This window comes from Leptidea sinapis, chromosome 5 (assembly GCF_905404315.1).
Source record: "Leptidea sinapis chromosome 5, ilLepSina1.1, whole genome shotgun sequence".
Taxonomy (NCBI): domain Eukaryota; kingdom Metazoa; phylum Arthropoda; class Insecta; order Lepidoptera; family Pieridae; genus Leptidea; species Leptidea sinapis.
This window is the reverse complement of record NC_066269.1, coordinates 8,856,938-8,878,676: the sequence shown is the minus strand read 5'-3', so window position 1 is coordinate 8,878,676 and position 21,739 is coordinate 8,856,938. Positions and strand designations below refer to the sequence as shown.

The window sequence follows — 21,739 nt, the reverse complement described above, 5'->3', positions numbered from 1 at the left end:
TCATTAATATAGATAATAAACACTAGAGGTCCAAGTGTGGAGCCGTGAGGTACGCCAGTAGTGACCTGTAGGTCTGAAAGTATAGATGTTATTAATGGTTTTACCCATTAAAAACTTCTTTTTGAGTTCTTTTTGTAATATAAGAAGAAAACCAGCATAACAAATTACCACGTATGCTATTAAAAGCAATTTACCTAACAAAATTTCATAGTCCACCTTGTCAAATGCCTTCATAAAATCAGTATAAATCACATCTGTTTGAACGTTACTGTCCATATTATTAAATAGAAAAGTAGTGAAATTAATAAGGTTAGTAATAGTAGATCGCTTTTTAACAAAACCACGTTTTTCCTCTAAAATTGTACTATGGACTACAGGATAAAGTTCATTATGAACAAGTCATTGAAAAATCTTTGCTCCTTCGCATAAAATAGAAACGGGACAATAGTTTTCCACGAAATGCTTAGAGCCGCTCTTATGACCTGGTACAATGTTTGCACCTGCCGATACTTCAGGGAAAACACCATGCAAATGACATTAGCCGTTCTAACCAGGAAAAATGCAGGTAGCCCATCAGGCCCAGTACCTTTTAATGAATCCAGGGTTTTTAATGCTACTCGAACCTTATTTTCGGTGAGGTGTATATGGCCTAATGTTACGTCATTTTCCGTTGGTTCTGGCGGGGGTGACCATGTATCAAGTGAAAGAGAGGAAGGTTCATAAGCAGAGTAGAAAAAAATCAGGGAACATTCTACAAATTCTGTCAGTTTCAATCAATTGAAGATCTTTATAAACCATGTATGAATGCTTGAACTACATTTGAGACGTGATTATTATCTGCCGGCGCTGCCCGACTAGTTTCTATTTTTGTGGTCTCAGTATGAAATTAGTCTTAAGCGTACTTTGACTCAAAAAGTTGAAAACAAAAGTTTTTAGGAAAAAGAATAACGAATATGTTATAATGTTATTTTTATGCTAAACCTAACAAAATTTTAACATATCCACGGATAATAATTATCATATATAATTATTGAGACACGTGAATTATACCCATTATGGGTACCACTACGGTGCCTAGGAAGAAGAAGTAATGTGTAAACATTTTTGTGTTTCGATCTGAAGGCACTTTAGCGAGTGATATTACTGGGCAAATGGGACTTAACATCTTATGCCTCAAGGTGACGAGCGCAGTTGTAGTGCCGCTCAGAATTTTCGGGTTATTCAAGAATAGCGGAAGCGGCACTGCTTTGTAATGTGTAGGGCGTATTTATTACCATCAGCTGAACGTCGTGCTTGTCTCGTCCCTTATTTTCATTGAAAAAAAATATCATTGGGTGAAAGTGATTTGTATCGTTACGTCATACCTATAGTTTCCAAGCCACAAAATGAAAAAAAAAAAACAAACAATGACAACTGACATCCGCTTTGATAATTTGATGGTCAAAAGATAAAAATTGGAAGGCGCAATTTTTTGATAATTTTAAAAATATTATAGGTCTCGAAAGATACGTATTCAATATTCATTCAGTTTCGTGTTAACCTGGTGTTAACACTTATGATATCAGTTAAACTGTAGACTACTTTTAAGGTTTATTTTATGTTTATTTAGTGTTAAGCACCAAAAATGCCTGACATTGAAAAGCTTTTGAAGCAAGCTGCTATGCAAATAGGTGCAGGTGGAAGTGCTGGATTTGTGGAAGTTAGCATTATGCATCCCTTGGATCTAGTTAAAACGAGACTTCAATTACAATCAAAAAGAACGACGCAGCGGTCAGATCCTCATTATTACAATGGAATTGTAGATTGTATGAAAAAAATGTACCTTCATGAAGGAGCATTCTCATTTTGGAAGGGAATATTACCACCGATTCTTGCAGAAACTCCTAAGCGGGCCGTGAAGTTTCTCACATTTGAACAGTACAAGAAGCTCTTTATGTTTGGTTCTGATATACCAACTCCACTAGTTAGTAATCCCATCATTATTATTTTTATTATTAGTACTCCATATTTTTTACCTATATATTTAAATTATGTTTCTAATCTTCTAGTTCTATTTATTGTAGATCAAACTTTTAATTTAACGGTCCCTTTGAAAATCAATTATTTTTCAGCGCCTCCAATTTCTTATACACTCCTTACTAGGAGTATTCCTAGTTTTATACCATCATATAGGGCAGATATATAAACTAATTGACGAAACTAGGTGACTGTGCACTCATATGTTTTAAATTTGTGTCTGTGATTCTTCAAAGAGACCATCATGAAAAAATGTACATTCAGATCATTTTTTTTTCATGGATCCATAAAATCACAGATGAGTGCACTAACACTCTTATTCAAAATTTTAAATATAAAGTATGCAAAGTAACTATTGCTCCACTAAACCACACCAATGCCCAGTATTTGTTTCTGGGCCCTTTAACACCCTCCTCTTGGTCTGTAACGCCCACAAGGCGTGTTATCACCCACTTTAATAAAGACTGATTTATGGTTATGGGCTTAAACTAGAGTGATGCAAACATTTAAGTCAGAGTACATAATATCTTATCAGTTCTCTACCAACATGTTGTTCTCAAAAGTACATATTAAATATAATAATTATGAATCTGTCCATCTCATCCTTATAACTATAAATAAAATATTTTGCAAATAAATTTTTCCTCTATTAAACCCTCTTATAATAGGAAAAATCTACTAATACACTAATAACTACTTATTTTATTTTTTTTCAAACTGTGGAAAGTATACTTATTTACTTAATGTTTGAAAAAAACAATGGTCGTAAATAATTTTAATGTTTTAAACTCTTTATGGTTGAAGAATTCCCATTAAACACAAGTAAAGACAATGCAGGGATCTAATGGCGATGTTTTCATTTAAATTTCTTACCTCACTACTATTACCTTTAAGTCTAAGTTGTATAACATTACTTTTATTCCTGCAGACATTTGCCTTAGCTGGTCTTGGAGCTGGAATAACTGAAGGTATACTTGTGAATCCCTTCGAAGTGGTCAAAGTGACACTCCAGTCCAACAAACAATTAGCCACAGAAGTGCCCAGTACATGGACAGTAACTCGGCAGATTGTTCGAGAGAGTGGAATGGGTTCGAGAGGTCTTAATAAGGGTCTGACAGCAACAATAGCCAGGAATGGAATTTTTAATATGGTGTACTTTGGATTTTACCATAGCGTCAAAGGGATACTGCCTGAGTATGAGGTTTGTCTTAATATTGTTATTACTTAATTGGCAGGATGGATATTGAATGTTCATATTCTCTGGCAACCCTTCTGGGAAACAGGAGTGTTTGTATGTATACATGAATAGTTAAAGATAAAGCAAAGTAGATTTAAGGTTCATTTATATGTTTCTAGTAACTACCCTCATTTTACTAGTTTTGTATCATTTCTATACCCGCCCACTCATCAGCCACCCAGTAGGTTCTCCTGTATGCAGTTGTAAGGCACAATAGAAATAGAAGCAGATGCACTATTGTGATGGGACTCCACAATCCCATGGTCCCCCATCTGTTCAATGTATCACATATGGTTGTGTTTCACTTGAAATATCCTACTTGAGCTAGGAAAGTGTCTGCCACATAATCCTTTGCAAATCAGAACTGAGGGGAGTCTTCACCATCCGCATTTCTTGGTTGGGATTTTTTCAAAAGCCGAAAATTTTCGACATTTGATATCTATTGAGTCCTATCTCGAGAAGGTTGCGTCGCGTTCGCGTTAATCACTCGAAAACCCCATTTGCCGTATTAGGGCTCTTCGACAACGCTCTCTCTTTGCCTCGCCTAGTATCTGAATACCGGGTCTCGAAATCTCGAGCGCTTTCCAATTCCGCTGTCACCTGGAAGGCAAAGTCAATTTGGCTGCGAAGAGACTGGGGGTCATAAATTCTAGCGCTCTATAAACCTAGTATCAGCTCGAACCATTAGACCGCGTGCAACGCAGAGCTGCTGGTCGTGGATCCAGTCCTCTGTGAACGGCTAGATCCCTTGGCGTTGCGTAGAGAAGTAGCTTCATTGTGGGTCTTCTGCCGCATTTACTACAGGGAGTGTTCCGAGCTGTTTGATCTGATTTCTACCGCCGAATTCCATCTTCGCACGACACGCCACAAATTAGGATATCATACACATTATCTGGATGTCTGGTGTTCCTCCACAATGCGGTTTTTAAGGAACTATCTTCCACGTACAAGAAAATTATGGAATGAGCTTCTTTTTGCGGTGTTTGCAGGACGATACAACATTGGTACCTTTAAAAAAAGCGCGTTCACCTTTTAACGGGCCGCCAACGCTCCTGTGATTCCTCTGGTCAGATAAGAATGTGGGCGGCGCGGTGAACACTTAAAATTAATTTCGCCTTTTGCATAAAAAAAAAAAACGGGTTCCACCCCGGAAGTGCCGGTAGAAGTGAAAACTTGAGCATTAACGTTGTGCATTTTTGAATATTTTGGAACGGTTAGGGAATAATTTCGCACGAATTGCTTTATTTATCAGTACTAGTATTTATGTCGTTAAATACAATATTCATTTATTGCGCTATCGCAACAAAAATGACAATTTATAATACATAAAAGTTTATCCTTCAGATAAATCAACTTTCGTCCATAATTTCAACGACTGTCTTACGAATGTTCGATCAGGTCACGTGTCCTGACGCGAGTTTAACATTTTATACCCATCCCAAGAAAAGCGCTCAAGGCCGCTAAAATAGTTTCCACTTCAAATATATATACTCATAAAAACAAAACCTGATGGTTTGTGATTGTAAATATTACTATCATGTGATTCAATAGTAAAAAATCTAAACGTGAAACTTAAGAGAAGTGTTTGTTTTCATCTGAATAATATAAATAATTGATAAAAGAGAAAAATTATCTCCAAGTGATAAAGATATCTCCAAGTAAAAATATTTAAGTACCAATAGAACACAAGCAATGATATAACTAGATTTGTATATATATATAAGTACTAAGTATGTAACATGTCGACCTCAATTATAATGATTACACCAATTGACACTGTATCACGACGGAATAAGACTTAAAATCGCTCTTACTGACATTGTTAATTTATTGTTATAGTCAAGTGTTTTCATGTTCGTAAGGACGCCGTATCTCGTTAAATTACTGTACTAATGAAACTTTACATCGTATATTATCTATTATAGACTTTATATCGTATACAAGTGGGAGGCTCCTTTGCACAGGATGCCGGCTAGATTATGGGTACCACAACGGCGCTTATTTCGTGAAGTAGTACTGTGGTTCGGTCTAAAGGTCACCGTAGCTAGTGAAATTACTGGGCAAATGAGACTTAACATCTTATGTCTCAAGGTGACAAGCGCAATTGTAGTGCCGCTCAGAATTTTTGGGTTATATCTATATATACATATTATATCTGTATATACCTCGCATAGCTACTTTGTGGAATCAATTACCGGCTGCGGTTTTCCCGAACAGATACGACTTAGATAACTTTAAGAAAAAAACATACTCCCACCTTAAAAGCCGGCAACGCATTTCTTGACACCTGTTGTTGCGGATGTCCATGGTCGCGGTCGCCTCACCGCCCCCCTCTTATCCCATGAGCCTCTTGTCCGTTTGCCCCCTCTTATAAAAAAAAGGTTACAATGTAGAATAAAATTTGTTATTTAATAGCCTGAGGGCGGTCGCTCTTTTCCCAATCTGTGGTCATTTAAAGTAATTTATATTATTTATTTATAAGGTTTGCCAACAGGTATACATCTTAGTTACGACCACAATTCACATTCGTATTATAAATAGAGATGCAGACCCAATTACAGAAAAACACAGCTTGTGTTAAAACAGTATCGCTCGGTGTGGATACGGGTTAAATAGTAATAAAATATGGAAGACAAATAATTATTATGAAAATTTAAGAATAAAAAAAATAATATACAATAATATATAGGTGGTTTTTTGAGAAGGGCGTTGATGGCCAAGTCGGAAACTCCGAGACTTAGAGGAAAGTCGTGAAAAGAGTCATGCCCTTGATTTATAAGAAACAAATAACTGCATATTTAGGTTTTTTATATTTCTTGAACTTTTGAGGGAATTTTAAATTTGTTCCTCCCGCTTGTTAACTTTCTGGTTTCGGTTGATAACCAGGGCACCCACTAATACGCGTCCACACCTAGTAGAGGGGCCCTTGTGACTAGCTTGTGTGTTTTATTTATTTAAGTAAATAAAATTATTTTTATTTAATTTTTGAAGTGAAATCTTGTTTTGCCGAGTTGGGCAATTTTTGGTAGGCGAAAATCTTATGGGTTCCCGTCACCGACATGCCCGTGACTGGCGCACGCGATAAATAAATAATAAAAGACACTCGTTGCATGGGTGAAATCTCGTGAGTTCGCGTCACCGGTGTGCTTATAGCAGTATATCTGTAGCTATACAGCTGACGCATTGTGCAACATTAATGCTGTGTATGGATTTAGTGAAAAGTTAATCGAGTATATACTGTGAGTTGTTTAAATAGTGTTTTTGTTTTATTAATATATTATTGAAAATAAGTTTTAAAAATAAATTGAAATTAATAATTTAAGTTTTTAAACATTATAAAATTTAAAATTTTAATACTAAAAGTTCTGAGTTTTCACTTGTATCGGCAGGCTCTACAATTGCAAATTTTTAACTTCCCCCTAAGAAAATTTAAATTTTTCGAATATTCGGGAAGTTTATTGGTTTTCGAAAAACGGAGTGACCGTTTTTTGAAAATTGAGCTTTCATCAGATCTCAACGTTTTAAGGTCCTAGGAAGATTATTTTCCTGCGATGGTGTCCGTATGTATGTGTGTGTGTGTGTGTATGTATGGATGTATGTAAACCACTTATAACTTATAACAATCGCAGTTGGCGCCATTCGAAAGGGCTTGACCAAAATAGATTTTGAATATAATTTGGTCCGATTCCGACCGGTAGGTACCGATCGATTCCAAAAACTAATCAGGTCTTAAGACTTAATGTTAACATCAACAAACCACGTCGATCGCCACCAAGCTTGTTAAAATCGCTTGATTCGTTCGTCAGAGTTATCGTTAACGTAAAACACCGAAAAAAGTGTTTTTTTGGAATTACTTCGAAATTACGAGTTCAATCAATTGAAACTCAAAGATTCTTTATCAGTATATTCATTCAAAAGTTAGTATTAAGATAATTCCGTTTGAAAATTCAAAAAGTAGTGTTTTATTAAACTTTTACCACATGTTTGAATCGTCATAAGTACAATTTGAAGCGTTTAGGTATGGAATTAGCCGGAAGTTGCATGGATGGCCTTTAGTCAACTGTTTTCCTATTTTTTGTATAGTACTTACGTTCTGTGACTTACAGGACCCACTGCTCGAATTTGGGCGTAAAGTCGCGATCGGTTTTACATCGGGCGTTCTGGGCTCGTGCGTCAATATACCGTTTGACGTCGCCAAGAGTCGAATCCAGGGTCCGCAGCCTCTACCCGGCGTGATCAAGTACTCGTCCACCACTGGGGCTCTTGTATTGGTGTACAAGGAGGAAGGGTAAGTGTGTTACAAATTTATTTGTTTTTTGCACAGAGAAAAATAATTATTGTAAGTAATTTATTTTTTTAATGTTATCACTTCGGGGATTAATTACACAAATAAAACTGCAAACAATATTTTATGAATGATATGAGACTAAACTATAAAAGAGAATGTATGTTTGTATGTTCCCTAATAACTTCTACCTCGGTCGAATAGACCGATCTCAATGAAATCTTTTGTAATAGATTCGTTGAAGCTCAAGGAAACCTAAACTTAAACCTTCGTTTACATATATAGTTTGTTGTGTCACGATCCCACCCACGCACTCACACACGCATTTACCATATCTCTCGAACAGTTTATTGACAGAACAACGTCTGTCGGGTCAGCTAGTAACCCATAATATGTATAGCATAACGGGCAGCACAGGTTTGTTAATAGGGTCTCGTTGACACCTTTAAGTACGAAACCCCAAAAAGAAATGGAAAAAAATATATGGTCAAAAATTTAATCTTCATTATTTTAATGTGAATGTAATGCGAATCGCATACATCACGCGTCAGGTGTTTGCATACTAGTTTCTCATTAAAATAACTATTCCTGATTTAAATGCGGCCCACCGCGACCAGTTGAAAATGCCTGGTCTAAGGAATAAAACTAAGAAGACTTAATTGAAATCTATACAAAAAAAAAATTATTGAATTAGGCGTTACTTTGCGGAAATCCATAATTATACAAATGATTTAAGTTTAAGAGGCGAAACACGTGTCGAATTGGTTTAAAGACAAATATTGGCGGAATTAACACTAAAGAAAACTTAAATCATTTGTTTGAAATCCATAACCATTTTTTTTTCGTGAATCATACACAAATGAAAGACGCTTTCATTTTGTATAAATAGATAAAGGAATAGTTATATTTTATCAAGAGTGAAAACTTTTTGAAGAGTTTTTTTATTATGAAAATAAGAGACAAGACGAGCAAGACGTTCAGTTGATGGTAATTGATACGCCCTGCCCATTACAATGCAATGCCGCACAGGATTCTTGAAAAACCCCAAAAATTCTGAGCGGCACTACATTTGCGCTCGTCACCTTGAGACATAACATGTTAAGTCTCATTTGCTTAGTAATTTCACTAGCTTCAGCGCCCTTCAGACCGAAACACAACATTACTGCTTCACGGCAGAAATAGGCGCCGTTGTGGTACCCATAATCTAGCCGGAATGCTATGCAAAGGAGCCTGCCACTGGTAGAAAGGAAAGTGTCTAAGGAATAAAACTAAGAAGACATAATTAAAATCTATAAAGGTTATTTTCGTGATGCACGCACATTTTAAAAATCGCTATCATTTTATATAAATAGATAAATAAATAGTTATATTTTAACAAGAGTGAAAGCTTCTGGAGAGTTCAGAATATGATCCAAATAATGACCAAATAACGATTTTAGGATGGCCAGTTGCCAAAGTTAAACTTAGTTACTGTGTTGCTCGCGAATGCATTACGCAAACACATACGTTTTAACTGTCTCTTAAACCTGTAATTGAACAAACGGAAGTTGTATGTGTATTTAATAAGTTTGTGCTATTTTTGTTGATTGCTTCTTTGTTATTTTTTGGAACACCACACCATTAATAGTTATTTATGCAACTGTTGTGAATGTGGATTTATTATAATAGTATCATATGAGTGTTTTAATAACTTATTATCAACTGTGGCACACAAGACTTTATCTACAGTCTACACCCATGCTGTAAATCCTCTATTAAAGATTCTAAAACAGTTAGCTTATTGCCAACATTAAAACACCCAATGTCCTAATAACCATTACATAATCCAAACGAGTGTTGTAAAGAAATTCAGTACAGCATTATATCATCCGTTTTCATAACAACACTCCTTTGGATGATATTATGGGATATGACTAGGAGTAAAGTAAAGTATAGTTGTTCAAAATTTAAAACTTTTTGGGCCTTACAAATAAAATTGGCATAAAGTTATAACTAAGCATAAACCAAGAATATGTAAAATGCTTACAAATAGACATTTTGCTTACGAATGCTTTGTTCGGACATATAAGTTACCGACGTTTATTTGCAAGGCAGCTGACATGACATTCAGACAACTTCAGAATTATCATTGTATTGGCAGTGTTGTCAACGATATTGTAAACATTTTACATTTTTTTTGTTTATCATCAGTTATAACTTTATGCCAAGCTTATTTGTAAGGTCGTAAGTCTTTAAAAATGCTTCAAATAAAATAAAAATGACTTGGAAAGTTATTAACTGCGAATCTGGAAGAGCGAAAGACTGCAAGTTTGAATATAATCTAATAATAAACAATACAAAAATCCACTGTGAGCAGGAAGTAACTTCTGCTTTTGAGAATTTATTTTTCTGACATTCCAGTTTCCATTTCAAACACCCTTGTCTCCTCCACCAGTGTTGCCGAGTCACTTCTTTTGGAAAATGTTAAGGAATGTAAACAAAATTTCAAATTCAGTGGTGTTAGCCCAGCAGAAATAATTAAAACTTTCAGATCCTTAGAAATGAAAAAAACTGCTGATATATGGGGCATATCTGTAAAAATAAGAAGTTCTGTTATTGACGTCATACCACCATATCTAGCACTAGTTTTTAATAGCTGTATTGAACATGGCGTGTTTCCTGACCTTCTGAAGTATAGTAAAATTACACCAATATTTAAATCGGTACTCACTTCTGACCCGAATAACTATCGCCCCGTTTCGGTGTTGCCGACCCTTAGTTAAATTTTTGAAAAAAATATTTTAAGCCAAATGCTTACACTTCTAAGCTACGCTCACTTTAACACTTATAAGTTACTTCATATAAAGCAATTTGGCTTTACTAGGGGACGCTCGACTACGGATGCAGGTGTTGAACTCATCAGGAATATTTTTGAGGCCTGGGAGGAATCACAGAATGCACTTGGTATCTTCTGTGATTTATCTAAGGCTTTTGATTGTTTTTTTTTTTTATGGAATAGGAGGACAAACGAGCGTACGGGTCACCTGTTGTTAAGTGATCACCGCCGCCCACAATCTCTTGCAACACCAGAGGAATCCCAGGAGCGTTGCCGGCCTTAAGGGAAGGTGTACGCGCTTTTTTTGAAGGTACCCATGTCGTATCGTCCCTGAAACACCGCACAAGGAAGCTCATTCCACAGCTTTGTAGTACGTGGAAGAAAGCTTGAAAACCGCACTGTGGAGGACCGCCACACATCCAGATGGTGAGGATGATATCCTAACTTGTGGCGTGTCGTGCGAAGGTGGAATTCGGCGGCAGGAATCAGGTTAACTTGCTGACACTGGGGTGCGCCAGACCAGAGATGACAGCAATACTCCATGTGTGGCCGGACCTGCGCTTTGTAGAGCGCTAGTATGTGGGCCGGCTTGAAGTATTGTCGTGCTCTATTAATGACGCCCAGTTTCTTTGAAGCCAATTTGGCTTTGCCTTCCAGATGACCACGAAATTGGCAATCGCTCGAGATTTCGAGACCCAGTATTCCGATACTAGGCGCGGCTTTAAGAGAAGTGTTCTCGAAGAGCGGTGATACGACAAATGGGGTTTTTTAGTGGTAAACGCGCAAACTTGAGTCTTCTGGGGGTTAAATTGGACAAGGTTCAATTTTCCCCATTCCGCGACCTTCTCAAGAGAGGACTCGATAGAAGACACAAGTTTCTCCCGGCACTGGTCGACGATTTCCCGAGAGAGACCTGCATGGCCAGTGTATACGGCATCACCAGTGCTATCGTCTGCATAGCAATGAATGTTGGAGGTGTCCAACATATCATTGATATGCAGAAGAAACAGCGTGGGAGACAGCACACAGCCTTGGGGCACTCCAGCATTCACGGGCTTCGGGTTCGAGCAATATCCATCGACAACGACCTGTATGCTGCGCCCAGTGAGGAAGCTGGAGGTCCACTTGCACAAGCTCTCGGGAAGCCCAAATGATGGAAGTTTTGCGAGGAGCGCCTTGTGCCATACACGATCAAAGGCCTTCGCTATATCCAGGCTAACTGCCAGGCCTTCCCCCTTGCTTTCAATGGCCGCTGCCCATCTATGTGTTAGGTATACCAGAAGATCACCTGCCCACCGACCATGGCGAAACCCGTATTGTCGGTCGTTGATCAACTGGTGACCCTCTAGATATACCAAGAGCTGACGGCTAATTATGCTCTCCATGATTTTCGAGAGCAGGGAGGTAATAGCAATAGGCCTGTAGTTTGCCGGATCCGAACTGTCTCCTTTTTTTGGATCGGATGGACAAGGGCTGACTTCCATGAGTCAGGGACTACGCTTTTAGAATAAGAGTGCCGGAATAAACGCGTTAGCACCGGCGTCAACTCAGGGGCACACGTTCTGAGCACAATTGGAGAAATGCCATCCGGCCCGCTCGACTTCCTGACGTCCAATGAAAACAGAGCTCGCCCAACAGTTTTCTGTCTGAACTGTACTTCAGGCATAGAGCTCTGACACCGCGGGATGGTCGGCGGTGTTTTTCCGTTATCGTCAAGAGTCGAGTTGGAGGCAAAAAGAGTGCACAAGAGATCGGCTTTCTCTTTTGCCGTATGGGCCAGGGTGTCATTCCTCATGTGCAACGGCGGCATGGACGGCTGGCTGAAGCTACCAAGAGCAGCTTTCGAAACGACCAGACTTGCGTGTTCCGGTCGGGTAACTGGAAAGCTGCTCGCCGATTTTGACGACGTGTTTTGACTTTACACGGGCGATTTGCCGCTTAAAAAATCTGGAGGCACGGTTGTATTTCCTCTTAAGAACTGTGCAGTTCGGATCCTTTGTGCCCAGCGCCGCAACCCAAGTTCGATACGCCTGTTTTTTGCAGTCAGATGCTGCTTTAACAGACGCATCGAACCAGGGCTGTGATCTGCCACCGATGGGTACTACAGAGTTTGGTATAAAAATATCCATACCCTGTAGTATCACATCGGCTACTGCAACGGCGCAGGCACTAGGATCATCCGAAGGGAAACAAACCCTGCCCCAAGGGTAGGATGCAAAAAAGGAACGCATCCTATCCCAATCTGCTGACTTGTAGTGCCAAACGCGGCGGGTCGCTGGTGGTCTGCGACGTTGGCGTCGGATAGGCACTACACTCCTGACCAGGCAATGGTCGGACGTTCCGAGAGGGGCGTCGACAAAGACCTGGTAACCATCGGGATGTGTAGTCAGCAGAAGATCCAATAAGGACGGCATGTGGCTATCCACATCCGGGAGCCGCGTTGGCGATTCAACCAATTGGGACAGACCATACGCCAATGCAAAATTATGCACAGATCGCCCTGCGTAGTCTGTGGTACGTGATCCAAGCCATTCGGCATTGTGCCCGTTGAAATCACCCAAGACTACGATTTCAGCGGAGGGGATCTGTGCAAGTACGTCGTCAATTGCCGCTTGAACGCAGCCCATGAGATGATCGGTTACCCGGGGTACGTTAAATATGACGTATCGCTAGGTCGAGATATCTGCGTCTCAGTAAGGAAACACAAGGCCGGCTGCGCCGTCTCAAGGTGGTGGTGGACGGCGTTTAAATTGGAGTGAATTCCCCTGATATTGCAAAAGTCCACGTTGAGTGTGGAGCGGGGTGCCGTGGTGATACTGCCTCGTTTGTCCTTGGTCATGCGCGGTTCTGTGCCCTCCCCAGAATACGAAGGGCAGCCCGAGCTAGAGTGCCCCGGGAGGGATTCTCCAACTCTGGTAGAGCCGGTACCCTCCTGGGGTAAAATCTTTTTTAGTACCGCTGTCATATTCGGGTGGAGGGGGGGGGGGGGGGAATGGCCACCGGTCCTCGACAACTAACCTATGCGAAACATAGCGGCACTAGGCCGCTACTTCACGCCGGTATTCTGTGCGAGTGTGGTAATTAACCCGGACGAGCCTGGCCCGATTGTGCTGACGTCAAGAGACGGCAGCGTGACTCTCCCACTTCTAAAAAGCCCTTAGTCGCCTCTTAGGTTTAAATAACTTTATTCTCATTAAGACCTATTGTCACTTACATGAGAAATTAATATTTTACAAAGTAAAGTAAAACAATGATTATGGTGGGTAGAGAATGCAATTCAATGTTAGGCAAACAGATAAAACAACCTACATATGTTATTGTAACATTTCATAATTATTGAGTATGTGCCTTTGAAGGCTCGCTTTAAAAGAAGTCAATGTTTTGGCATTTCTTATTTCTGTGGGCAGGTTGTTATATATCTGAACTCCCTCAAAGGTTATTGTCTGTTTTCCATAATTACTTCTCACCATTGGCAGCTCAATATGACTAGCCCTTCGTGTAACAGTTCTGGTTAAATTCCTTTTTTTAAAGAAGGATGTGTTAGTGTGAATTTTTTTATTTAAAACCTTGTAAATGAGTACGCATGTAGTGTGTGTGTATAATTGTCTGATTGTCATAATTTTTGTTTCTGTATAGATTTTTTCAGTTGAAGTTAAGTAGGGATAATGAAACAGTAGCTTTACTAGTTTATTTTGTGTTGTCTGTAGTTTAACTAATTTCGACTTTGCAGTACAGCCCCATATTTCTATGAGATACAATAGGTGTGGTTTAACTAGTGAGTTGTAAATTGTAAATCGGACACGGCGTGGAATAGATCTGACAATGTTTCGCAACATACCAATTAGAGATGATAATTTTGTTCTTACTTTATCGATATGTGGAATCCATGCCATATCACTGTCCAAAATGAGGCCTAGATATTTCTCTTCTCTTTTTTCTTCGATTTGTTGATTATTTATTCTTAAATGTGTGAAAGGAGGAATAGTTTTGTTTTTTGCTTTAAAGATGATGTACGAGGTTTTAGATATGTTTATAGATAAAAGGTTACTCTGAAAGTATTGAAAAATAGTATTAAGATCGGCCTGTGCCAAAGAAACAAGTTCATTAATTGATTTTCCAAAGTAAAAAAGGCAAGTGTCATCAGCATAAAGCGTAATCTGTCCGTGCAAACCTATTTCATGAATGTTGTTGACATAAATTAAGTATAAAAGGGGTCCTAAGATTGAGCCTTGAGGCACCCCGTATAAAGGTGATAAAAGCTTACTTTGATGATTATTTATTTTGACAATTTGCTGTCATTGACTCAAATATGATTTAAAAATTTTTAGAGCTATTCCTTTGAAACCCAGATTGGCTAATTTCTGTAGTAAAAGTGTGTGGCTGACAGTATCAAATGCTTTTTTTAAGTCGATGAAAATCCCTAATTTTTTTGGTCAATGTTTTTTTTTATTTTAGTAACTAAGTCTATAGTAGCAGATACTGTACTGGATTGTGATCTGAAACCATATTGATGTTTGGAGAGAAAGTCTATTGAGTTAAGATAGTTTTGTAATCGTTTATGGAGTATTCTTTCTAATATTTTAGATAGTACGGGCAGAACAGATATAGGTCGATAATTTCCCGGTTCCGATTTTGAGCCAGATTTATAGATAGGACAAACTTTCGCAATTTTCAGACTATCAGGAAAGATGCCGATAAGCATGAGATGATTAAAACATTTAACTAGTAGTTGGGCTACGAGCGATTTGATGCATTTTAGCATTTTTGTAGTAAGACCATCTACACCAGTACTACAATTTGGGTCAAGCTGATCAATTATTTGGTTGACTTCATCTACACTACAAGGCTCTAGGGAGAAAAGTGATGGCTTTGTGGTGTCTGCACTTGAGCAAGACGTAGTGTTTTTTTGCGTGTAATGAGAGTGAGATGGAATTTTATTTGCCAGAATTGTGCCGATTGTTGAAAAGTATTTGTTAAATTCTTCACAAATTTCTATAGAATCCGTTATTAATTTAGAGTTGATGACAAGCTTTGAGGGAGTTATCACAGTTTTAAGATTGTTTTTACTAAGATCGTTGATCAAATTCCACATTTTTTTTTTGCTTTTTAACGCATTTCTGGAACTTCTTATAATAGTAACTATCCTTTGTATTCCTTATTGCAATGGCTGTCAAGGCTCTTTGTTTCTTATATTCATCGACTAACTCTTCATTTTCAGGATCAGCTTGTAATGCAGTCCAACGTAGATTTCTCTCTTGAATACTATTTATAACATTTCTCGTTATCCATTCCTCTTTTGGTAAGTTAAGAAATCTAGTTTTATATTCCTTGCTTGCTTACTTGTTGGTTTATTTCATTTAAAAGAGATGTGAAAGATTGGTGTTGGTCCAAGTTAGCTCCCTCTACTGCATTGTATAGCTTCTTATAATTTATAGCTTTATATTTCAGTTTTCGTTTCTTTGGAGCTTTAAACTTTTTCATTTCTACATACATTTGCCGGTGATCTGACATGGAAGAGTTTATAAGTGATACGTGGAAATGGTCATGTTTCAGATTTGTGCAAACGTGGTCTAATATTAATTTTTGGTTACATTGGACCTAGTAAAATAATTAGTTTCAACTTTATTTAGAATTTTATAACCAGATTCGTAAACCAGTTCCTTATATAGCTTTACTGATGTATTTGATTCTAATAGGTTGGTGTTGAAGTCTCCAAAAACCATAGCATTTTTGGATTGGAGCAATTGTGATTCATAGTCCTCCAAGAAACTTTTAAAGTCTGTGTCTCCGGGATAATATATTACTCCTACGTCTAAAGCGTAGTTCTGTAATCGTACCCATAAATAATTATTACCATTTTTGTATAAGGACATTATCAAACTATGTTCCAAGTTATTATGAACGTAAAGTGAGACTCCTCCAAAATTTTGTCATGTCTATAGTTGTAATAGTGCCTATTATTTTTTAATTGTAGTCTTTGTGCTTGACCAAGAGATTTTATCCAAGTTTCAGTTAGGAGGATGATATGGGTTTTTGTAGGCAAAGCCTGGAGGGTACATTTGAGTTCTTCTAGTTTTCCTTTTTTGCATATACTTCGTGCATTGGCATAGAAAAAATTTAGTCGACTTTTGTGAGCCGTGAGGTCGCTATAATTAGTTATAATTTCGTAAGAAGTATTATTTAAATTAGAGTTATTTTACCCATTTCTTACCCAGACACCCATGGGCCTGGGACTCCCCTATTCTTTTTACGCCCCGGGAAAAGTACAGGGCAATTGTGTTCAGCATTCAACGCTGGTCAGGAAGCTTTGCCACTACGGTATAAGAGGATCTGCACTCGATCTTCTCATCTCATATTTAAATAATAGGATTCAGAGGGTCGAGGTGAATGGCAGGAGATCTCCTGGGACTCCTCTCGGTATGGGGGTACCACAAGGGTCTATTGTTGGAAGAGGATTAGGAAGAGGACTTCCTAATTTATATAAATGATCTACCTAACCTTGTAGAAAAAAAAACACAAGGTGGTATTTTTTGCGGATGACACTTCACTTATATTCAAAGTGAAAAGAAGCCAAGTTTTGTATGACGAAGTAAACAATGCTCTATCTTACATTATGTACTGGTTTAGCGCCAATAACTTATTGTTAAATAATCATAAAACCAAATATATTAAATTCACCGCGCCAAATGTCAAAAATGTAGATGCGAATATTTTAATAAATGGAGAGGTGATAAAACCAGTGGAATCTGCTTTATTTCTTGGTATTACTATTGATTCCAAATTGCAGTGGGGCCCCCATATTGAAGGATTGGCGAATAGGCTTAGTTCTGCAGCATATGCGGTTAAGAAAATTAGACTGTTAACTGACATAGATACGGCGAGATTAGTATACTTTAGTTATTTTCATAGTATTATGTCCTATGGTATATTGTTATGGGGCAGTGCGGCCGATATTAATACTATCTTTGTGCTGCAGAAGAGGGTTATTCGCGCGATTTATAACCTAGGTCCTAAAGAATCATTAAGAGAAAAATTTAAAGAAAAAAACATTTTGACTGTTGCTTCTCAATACATTTTCGATAATGTTTTGTATGTTCATAAGCACTTTGAGGAATTTTCTAGAAACTGTGACATTCATAATGTTAACACGAGGAACAAACATAAACTTGTTATGCCTACTACTCGGTTGGGTCGAGTTAGTAAGTCTTTTGTTGGGCGATGTATATGCTTCTACAATATGATCCCAGAAAATGTACAAAACAAATGTGTTACAAAATTTAAAAGAATTGTTAAAAAACGTTTGTGTGGGAAAGGTTATTATAGCATAAACGATTTTCTTAATGACACCACGGACTGGGAATAAAGCGAACACACTCAGGCTCTTTAATTATAAATGTTTATTGTACGATATTACATTGTAATCCATATTTTATATTTAAAAAAAAAAGCCCGCTGAGTTTCTTGCGTCCATTCTTCTCAGGTTTTCAGGCTTTCTCTTTTGAATGGGTGGTAGATTTTGACGTTCAATAAGTGATTTTAGATCCTATTTTGAATAAAAATATTTGAATTTGAATTTATTTTACCTTACCACTAAAGAATTACATGACAGGGAGAAGTTATTTTAAACTTGGAGTAACTTTTTATTGCGTTTATGCTTTATTAATAAGATATCATGAGTTCCATGTTTAAAAAAACCGTTAACAGTCCTTGAATTTAAAATAGTATTTTAATGAAGCGTATAATAATTATACTAAGAATGTCACAATTGTATTGAATATTAAGATTTAGTACGATGCACTTAGGTAAAAGCGTTCAGATGAAAGTTATGTCAATGAACCAAGACTTGGAAGCCTGCCAACCTAACACGTAATATTATTCAGTATTTACTAGGTACATACGTCGACTTCCGATTTTTTTTATGTTATCTTGTTGTTCTTATTATTGCTTAGATTAAGGACTGGTCTCCGCTGCGCTGCAACTAGATACCGCACTACATAAGAACAATAGCTTTTTTATTACGGCAACGGTATTAGAAGTTTGTGTGCGTGGAATCTTGCAATCAATGGCACATTGAAATAAATAAAATACAAAATACTTACTGATGATATGTGATCCCAGTGCCTTTCTTATTTCTTGTAGTATTATTTTTACAAAGTTTCACTGCGCGGCCCGGCATTTTAGTTTCAATTATTAGCACAGTTTAACGGAACATATGGCACGTCACACATTGTTCGAGACTGGCTCGAGTACGCCTATTTGGGCGTAGTAACAGTTGACGCATAATGCAACTACGCCGCCGGATAATACAGACTGTATTATGTTATTTGTTACGATACGTTTATATACGGGCACCTATGTTTAATTGTATCTGGTTTGTCTTTGTTATTGCTACCCAGTGTCAATTTTATTTCAATCTGTTGAAACTTAGCTGACGTATGTATTTTTGTATATTGGTATCATATTAGTACTATTATAATGTTTCTCGCCCTAATAAATAATCATTCATAGATGGGGTTCAGTTACGGGGTAAGCAATCAGTCAGACATCTGAAGCCATAATGTACAACTCCTACACAGGTAGTAGTAGTCTTTCCGGGCCCCTCTTTTTATTAGACGCTTGTTATCAGCTTCACCTGTATGTATGTATGTTTGTAACCGACTCATTTGGGCGCGATTTTGACCCACATTAAACGGTCAGATTTCGTTCAAACTTCGTAGATTTATCGAGGACCGATGACAATACGTTAATTTGATAAATATATTCTATTTTTCAATTAGCAAAATAAGATTTTTGTTAATTTATATAATTTTTATCTATTTATTTCATTATAAGGCAGGATTTCATGTTAATTATAAATTTTCCATTTTTTTAGTTCGGTTTTCATTAAAAACTTTTTTTTTTTTTTATTAACTAGTATTTATTATAAGATGTTTGGTATTGTACAGTTTTTGGCAAGTAATAAATTTTACCTCTTTTTTCAGTTTTCGAGCTCTGTACAAAGGATTACTGCCAAAAGTGCTTCGTTTGGGTCCTGGGGGAGCTATTATGTTAGTGGTGTACGATTATGTATACCATTTCTTAGAGGAAAAATTTGAAAAGAAGCCCAAAAGTTTCTAAAATATATTGGTAATATTACCTGCGATAGTTATTTAACTATAAGATAGCTTAGTTAAATTAAGACTGTGGCGATAAATAATTTTGTTAAATAAATATTCATAGTTTAATTGAAATTTTATAAATAGAAAAGTTTTATTAAGACGACTGTGAAAAGATATTTGCAAAATGACTTTACTATAACATTATAGCTAGAAATAATTAATTCTATATCTATTGTTACTTTTTGTACACCTTTCCTTTATTTGTGTTATTTTATAGGTAAATATTATTTATGTATGTCTGTTATGTTAAAAAAAATAGTGTTTTATAGTATATATATAGTAAAACATAGACATCATAAGTTATTACAACGGCAACCGCAAATCCCTAAACGAAATGAAAATTTGGAGATGGAGAGAGATTGACTTTTGGTAGACCCCAGATAACTTTCAGGTTTTTTGTTTTTATTCGGTGTCCTAACGCATACTTCCTCCGACAGACTGCAAATGAAATCAATATAATTGTCGTCCAATACAAATAACTTGCAATCATTTTTTCACGAAGGTTATTCGTAATATTTAACTGCCTTGTTTGTAAATAAATATCGTAATGAAAATATACTTCAGTGTACAAAAGATGAAAATTTATAAAGCTAAGTAGCTATACAGGGCGTCCCACGGCTATGCCACCTGGAGGGGAAGAACCTTAAATCTGATGCATTTCGATCGGTATGATAAAGCTACAAGGTTTTTTTCCGTGCAAGGTATGGAACTTGTCGAACCTTTGAACCGGGGGTTCAATCAAAAATCTATGAACGCAGCTTAGTGTTTTGTAAAATGTTGCATCTACAATATTTAAGTTACTTCGCCCCCATGTGACATAGCCGTGTACATCCTGTATAGCGAAAATAGGTAACTAATATTATGGAACAGGCCGAAACGTATTGAAAAAAAAATATGTGTGTACTTATGTATGCACGCAAGATGTTATACTTCTTTGGCCTAATAAAGCAAAAATCCTTAAAATTATTTATTCCTTGTGCCTACGTTTTAGAAAGAACAATATTGTAAAAATCTTGCAACGATGGCTTTGACAATTAATTATTAAATTACGAATACGGCTGTACGGGCTTGAACCCTTTGCCTATCCTAATAATGGACTACGAAACCTAAAAAAAAAATAACGAATGTCGCAAACGTCAGAAAATTTTAGGAACCAACTTCACCCTGTTACTTTTGCGTTACAGTGATGCGCGCGCATCTTAAAATTTCACTCTCATCCTATTTTCATAACGCGCCTATAGAAGTATAACTTCAATAACTTATATATTTGTTACAACCAATTTTAAAGTTACCAATAAGTACCCTTAATATAAGTAATTATGTAATATATTTACTAAGTATATTAAAGGTCCTCTACAAAGTATACACTCTACATAATATCTTGTAGTTCAGCCAAAAAATAGTATACGTAGGTATACAGTATTCTTTACAATTTGTCTAAGATAATATTTGTATGTGACAATTTCGAATTGACATTATGCAACTGTTGTGTAATTAGGGGTATTAAAACACGGATGTGGGTTTATCTGGATTAAAATAGTATCACATGAGTATTTTAATACCTAATTATCAACAGTTGCATACAAGACTTTATCTGCACCCATAATATGAATTCTCTATAAAAGATTCTGAAACAGTTAGCAGTAACTAACATTAAAAAAGCCAGTCCTAGTAACCATTATATCATTCAAACGAGTGTTGTAATGTTGTACTGAATTTCATTACAACACTCTTTATTAGGACATTGGGTGTTTTAATTTTGGCAATAAGCTAACTGTTTTACAATCTTTAATAGATGATTTAAAGCATTGGTGTACATAAATTAATTATTGACTCTAAATAACGGATAATCATCTGAATGATTTCATATTTAAATATATAAGAATTTGCCTTGTGTAATACCTATAACTGTGATAGAATTGTGCCTTAATTCCCAAAAACCTGTTATATATTGTTATTAATTATAGCATTTATTATATTACTGAGTAAAGTAAATTTTGAACGATCTATCTTATATTTAAATTGAATATGAGTTGTTAATAAATAAATGTGTTACTAACAATAATTGTCTTTCCTTAGAAACTGAAATCGAACAGGAAAATAGAAACGCCTGGGTTACTGAGTTTGTTATGTGGCCCGTAGCAAAATCTGTTGAGTTCTTTCTTGGTATGCTATGAGATGAAAGTGTTAAAAACTTAATGGTCAATACTTCTTGTATTTGTTTTTTG

The 21,739-nt window shown here is 36.7% G+C and overlaps 1 protein-coding gene across 1 annotated transcript; it reads left to right on the top strand.

Moving 5' to 3' along the window:
* The first annotated feature begins 1,438 nt into the window (after positions 1–1,438).
* On the top strand, positions 1,439–20,388 carry LOC126964745 (mitochondrial 2-oxodicarboxylate carrier). The gene is made up of 4 exons (XM_050808018.1): positions 1,439–1,963; positions 2,945–3,217; positions 7,360–7,541; positions 19,335–20,388. The coding sequence occupies exons 1-4, from the start codon at positions 1,625–1,627 to the stop codon at positions 19,468–19,470; spliced, it is 930 nt and encodes a 309-aa protein (XP_050663975.1). The 5' UTR covers positions 1,439–1,624; the 3' UTR covers positions 19,471–20,388.
* Positions 20,389–21,739: the final 1,351 nt, after the last annotated feature.